The sequence below is a fragment of the Myotis brandtii genome, unplaced genomic scaffold (assembly GCF_000412655.1).
Source record: "Myotis brandtii unplaced genomic scaffold, ASM41265v1 scaffold693, whole genome shotgun sequence".
Lineage (NCBI taxonomy): Eukaryota > Metazoa > Chordata > Mammalia > Chiroptera > Vespertilionidae > Myotis > Myotis brandtii.
In genome coordinates this window covers 1,398,956-1,404,480 of record NW_005370710.1, presented here as the reverse complement: position 1 = coordinate 1,404,480, position 5,525 = coordinate 1,398,956, and the positions used below count along the sequence as shown (strand labels likewise).

Sequence of the window (5,525 nt, the reverse complement as noted above, 5' to 3'; positions counted from 1 at the left end):
TTATTTGGAATTTATATTAGTTCACACAAACACTCCATCCATGCTTTTGTTCAGCCCTCCGGTCCAGTTTAAGAACCCATTGTGGCCCTCGAGTCAAAAAGTTTGCCCACCCCTGAACTAGTGGGTCCTAGAGCCAGTGAAGCCTGACCCCTCCCTGGAGGCAGAAATGACAACACTGACGCTGTCCGACTTCAGGTGCATCACAGGAGGCGGGCCCTTTGGAAAAGACGATGATGCTGGAACAATAGGAGGCAGCAGGACAAGAGCAAGACCGACATGGATGGACAGACTCCATGAAAGGAGCCGGAGGCGTGAGCAAGACCAACATGGACGGACAGACTCCATGAAAGGAGCCGGAGGCGTGAGCAAGACCGACATGGACGGACAGACGCCATGAAAGGAGCGGAGGCGTGAGCCTGCGGGAGCCGAGCCAGGCTGTGAGGACGGGACACGGAGGACATCGCTCATTTATCGGGTCGCCAGCTCCTGGCATTGACCACACACACCCTGGAGAGAGAGGGAGGCGATGCACGAGGCATTTCTCTGACTGTGCAGGCAGGAGCGTCCCCTTGGGTTCGCCGGCTGCCCCTGCTCTGGCCCAGGCTCTGTGCGCGTCTCCACCGGAGAACAAGCGGAAAGGCCTGTGTCACCCCCGCTGTGAGCTGCCCCTTAGAAACCAGGGCTTTGTCCAGCCCCCACCACAACTGCCCAATGCAAGGCTGCCTCTTGGGGGAACTGTGACTCACGCTCAGAAAGCGCTGTTCCACGCCCACCGCCCGTGTCTAAGAAATTCACTCCTGCCACGCCAGGTCTCCGGTGTGTGGACATAACATGAAAGAATCATTTCTTGTCTAAAACAAAAGATGCGTATCTGTATCCTCGCGAAGGGGAGAGAAAAGACGCCTTTCTGAAAAGCCTCCATTGCTTCGGCGTTAAGTGCATGCGCAGGTCCTAGGGCCCCTGGCGAGCAGGGATTCGTCTCCGTGAAGCTTAATCCTAACCCATCTCCAAGTTCTTGTCTAAAACAAAAGATGCGTATCTGTATCCTCGTGAAGGGGAGAGAAAAGACGCCTTTCTGAAAAGCCTCCTTTGCTTCGGCATTAACTGCATGCACATGTCCTAGGCCCCTGGCGAGCAGGGATTCCTCTCCACGAAGCTTAATCCTAACCCATCTCCAACCCCTGCCCCCGCAGGGACCCGATGTGACTGGAGATTAGTCTGAGCATGAGGTAGCATGAGGTGGAAATACTAACCACCACCAACTGGGAGCGAGCCTGTGTGTGGGGGAGAATGGGTGTCCATGTCTGACATGTCCAACCATATGCTAAATTTATTAAAAAAATAAACACGTTCCAGGGGAAGCAAGTTAAATCCTTATGAAGTGTGCTTGTTGTGAAAAAAAAATCTTCCGTAATTTCCCGGAAGGAAATGCTGCCGGAAGGTCCCTTTCTCACGGGGATGCCGTGGACACAGGGCCCGGTCTTACTATGCGAAGGAGAAAGGAAGGACATGGATCAGCAGGCAGCCGGGGTCTCAGTCTGTGCACCTCGGACGCACGAGGGCGTCCCTGACTCGGAGGTGGTGCTACGCAAGTGCAGCTAACAAGGAGTGTGAATACAGACGCTCCTGCTGTATGAGGGAAACACATTCCTGGTATGATCGCAGCCACAGCCTAAAAACATGCAGGGTTAGGAAAGAGAGGGTCAGGGCCGACCTACTTGATACTCATGTGCCAAGAACACCAACCAAATCAATAGCCATCCTAGTAGTATTAGCATGAGGAACAAGACAAGTTACATTCCTAACAGATAAATGCAGAGCTTGTGCGTATGTGTGTGCGCACGTGTGCATGCATGTGTGTGCATGCGTGCATGTGTGTACATGCACATGTGTGCATGCATGTGCAGACAGCTTGATGGAAGGGGGGAGAAGGAAGGATTGAGATTGCTAAACTGAAGGACGTGCAAACTGCAGGAAGACTAGAGGGAAGATCCCGAAAGCCCAGCCAAGCTGAGCCAGAGCAGGGTGTGGGGTGAGCAGGACCATGGTCGGGTGTTTGCGTGGCCAGCGGTGTGGGTGAGTGAGTGGGCTCTGTACTGGAAGCTGCAGCAGGGAGACAGGTGAGAAACGCCCGCACCCAGTGAGCTCACTTGCAGCACAGAAAGGTTCTTGTGGCAAAGACTCATTCTCATCCTTTTAAAAAAAATATTTTTATTGACTTCAGAGAGGAAGGGAGAGGGAGAGAGAAAGAGAAACATCATGATGAGAGAGAATGATGGATCGGCTGCCTCCTGCACGCCCCCTACTGGGGACCCAGCCCGTAACCTGGGCCTGTGCCCTGACTGGGAATTGAACTGTGACCTCCTGGTTCATAGGTCAACACTCAACTGCTGAGCCACGCTGGCCGGGCTCATTCTCATCTCAGTAAACACCTGAATTGACATAACAATGTAAAAAAAATTAAGTCTCTAGAGGTTTTTTAAAAAAGGTATTTTGCGAAATAGAGTTGCAATAAACTCCCTTCTTAAAACTCTATCTCTCTACACACATATATTTTCATGGCTGTAGGCCGACATTGTTCATCTGTTCCGGAGGAATTCTGCATTGGATTCTGAAATGAGTTTACATAAATCAAACTGTGTGTGTGTGTGTGTGTGTGTGTGTGTGTGTGTGTGTGTATGTGAAAAACGATATTCTGCTTTTATGGGATTTGAAATAGCATCGCATCAGCTCTACGGGAGGCAGAAGGCACACGTGCCCATTTCCAAAGCATCCGCACTGCACTGTGGGCGTGGCCACTGACCCGAGGCCATGTGCCTGGAGACAAGGCCGGCCTTGAGTACCTGGTACTAATAGGCATGGAATTCTCAATCCCAACCTTTCCCCTTTGCTTTCTTAATCTGCTCCCGTCACTTCTAGTGTGACCGAACCCCTGCCCGCCTCCCGGGCGAAATGGTCAGGTCAGTTTTGGATGCTTGGCCATGGGTGGCTTCTAACATCCGCGCCTGCTGACCCTCTGTGTGCGCCTGAGAGGTCCGTAAGCTCCTGGGGTGACACTTCGTCCTGCCTGGACCCTGTACTGGTTCTGATTCCCAGACATGGACCCGAGAGGCTGGAAGGAACAGCACAAGGAGCCTGCTTGCTCCGTGTGACGGTCACAGAGGAGGTATGAACGCTACGGGAAGGTCCCAAGAGGACCCTGTCAGAACCCAACCTCGCTGGCACTTAAAAATGACCGCACCTGCCCAGCCGCAGTGGCTCAGTGGTTGAGCGCTGACCTATGAACCAGGGGGTCCTGGTTCGGTTCCCCGTCAGGGCACGTGCCCAGGTTTCGGGCTGCATCCCCAGGGTGCGGAGCACATCGCATTCCTCTGTGAACTGGCTCCAGGAGCCGAGGGATCCAGTGTAGACACAGATGAGCACTTGAGAAAGTCCCTGTGAAATAGCTCGGAGCTCAGCCTTAATGTTTTTCTAATTTGTGAGCCAATCATCTGGATAAAAGCCAAATTGCTCAGATAATTGCTCGAGCTCGTACCTCCCTTGAATTGGCCCTGATGGTACCCGAGCTTCCCGCAGGGTAAGATTCTTCCCGACCTCTCCACCCGCCATGGGAAAGTCCCCACGACGCTGAACCCGGAGACAGAAAGCCCTCGGGGCACAGCTACCTGGGTTCCATCGCACGGTCCTGGCAAAGTCAGGTCATGGTCCCCCTGCAATTAGGGACAGCTCCTCCCTTGTCCAATTCAGGTGCCTGTTATGACCAGGTCAGCGGGACCATGCGACCAAGCATCTTGGCCTAGCTCAGCCCCCGTCCTCTGGAGAGAGCCCTGGTGGTGCCCCCCCCCACCCCCACATACAATCATTTTTTAAAATATATTTTTATTGATTTCAGAGAGGAAAAGAGAGGGAGAGAGAGATAGAAACATCAACGATGAGAATCATTGATCGGCTGCCTCCTGCACGCCTCCTACTGGGGCTCGAGCCTGCAACTTGGGCATGTGCCCTGACTGGAATCGAACCCAGGACCCTTCAGTCTATAGGCCAATGCTCTATCCACTGAGCCAAACCAGCGAGGGCTCCTCTGGGAGTTTGTAGAACGTGTTCCTTGTTCCTCCAGCACCATCGTCTATCTCAAGCCTCCTTTGCCCCCTGTCTTGCATGGAACATTTTGCTGGGCAGAGCCCAGGTTCGCTTAGTGACTTGAGCAATTTTTATTTATTTTTCCTGCCCCGTGTGAGGACTCACCTATGACGCTCAGCTCGGCGCTGGAGAAGACGGCCCCGTGCCTGTTCTCGGCAACACACTGGTACATGCCGGCGTCCGCCAGGCTCACCCCGGTGATGTTGAGCGAGCCTTGCTCGATGTGAACTCTGTCCTGTGGAAGGCAAGAGGGAGACGGACGGTGACCTTCGACAGCCGGGACCCTGAGGCCATTTGGCTACATGTGACATCAAAGGGCCTGAATGGGAAGAAAATAGCCACCTTCAAGCAATTTTCATAACGCGATGTATTTATCTGGCAGCTAACTGTGGGGCAGGTCTGAGGGTGAACCAACAACTCATACATCTGCTGGAAGATGGGGTTTAAATGGTAGGCCCCTCTGGAGTCCTCACTGATTTAATAACGAACGCATTCAGACACTTAACGTTTGAAATGCATTTTCAAAATACATTTTTATTGATTTCAGAGGGGAAGGGAGAGGGATAGAGAGACAGAAACATCAATGATGAGAGAGAATCACTGATCGGCTGCCTCCTGTACGCCCCCTACTGGGGATCAAGCCTATAACCCAGGCATGTGCCCTCACAGGGAATCAAAACCTGACCTCCTGGTTCATAGGTTGACACTCAACTACTGAGCCATGCCGGCCAGGCTATCTGCTTATGTTTTCAAATTATCTTATTTATTATGTACATGATTCCTTCATTTATCTCTTTGAGCATTATACATTGACATTCCTATTTCTTTGTTGGACTCTTAGGTCAGTTATCTTTCTAAAAAATTTTTTTTGCATATGATTTGAAATACTTATTTGCTGGCTTGTTCTTAACAGGTTAAGCACCATGTCAGTCACCGTGACTGACACTATACTTTCTGTTGGACCTCGTCAGTCTCTGGCCGCCAGCAATATTGGTGAAACCGGATAGTGCGGGCTAAACGGAAAGGAAGACAAAACAGGCTTGGCGCTTAACGTGTTAAAAGGCGTTATTTTGGTTTGTTTGGCTTTTCCCTCAAGTAGCAGTTTTGAGGCTGTTACGACTTTTCTGAGCCCTGACCTGCGGGGACACAGGGGCTATTGCAGCTCCTGTCCCAGGGCTGGGGCTGGGGTGGCCCAGTGCTGTCCACCCCTCTTTCTGGCTACGGAGTACAATTCCCAGAATCCCCTGCAGCTAGAGGTAACCATATACCTAAGAGTCCTACTAAGCCAGGCGGCTTACTGGCTGCCTGTGCCACTGGGTGGCAGTAGGTCTGTGGGGGTGTCTACACCCCAAACCTTAGCTCTAAAATTATTGTCTCCAGGGAGG

General features: G+C 52.1%; 1 protein-coding gene across 2 annotated transcripts in view; it reads right to left on the bottom strand.

The window, feature by feature from the left end:
* CNTN4 (contactin 4) overlaps positions 1-5,525 on the bottom strand; it is a 387,684-nt gene that overhangs the window by 51,802 nt on the left and 330,357 nt on the right. For both annotated transcript variants that reach the window (XM_005881887.2, XM_005881885.2), the window contains exon 11: positions 4,246-4,375. In XM_005881887.2, the coding sequence (XP_005881949.1) occupies positions 4,246-4,375 (130 nt within the window). The remainder of the gene's footprint in view (positions 1-4,245; positions 4,376-5,525) is intronic.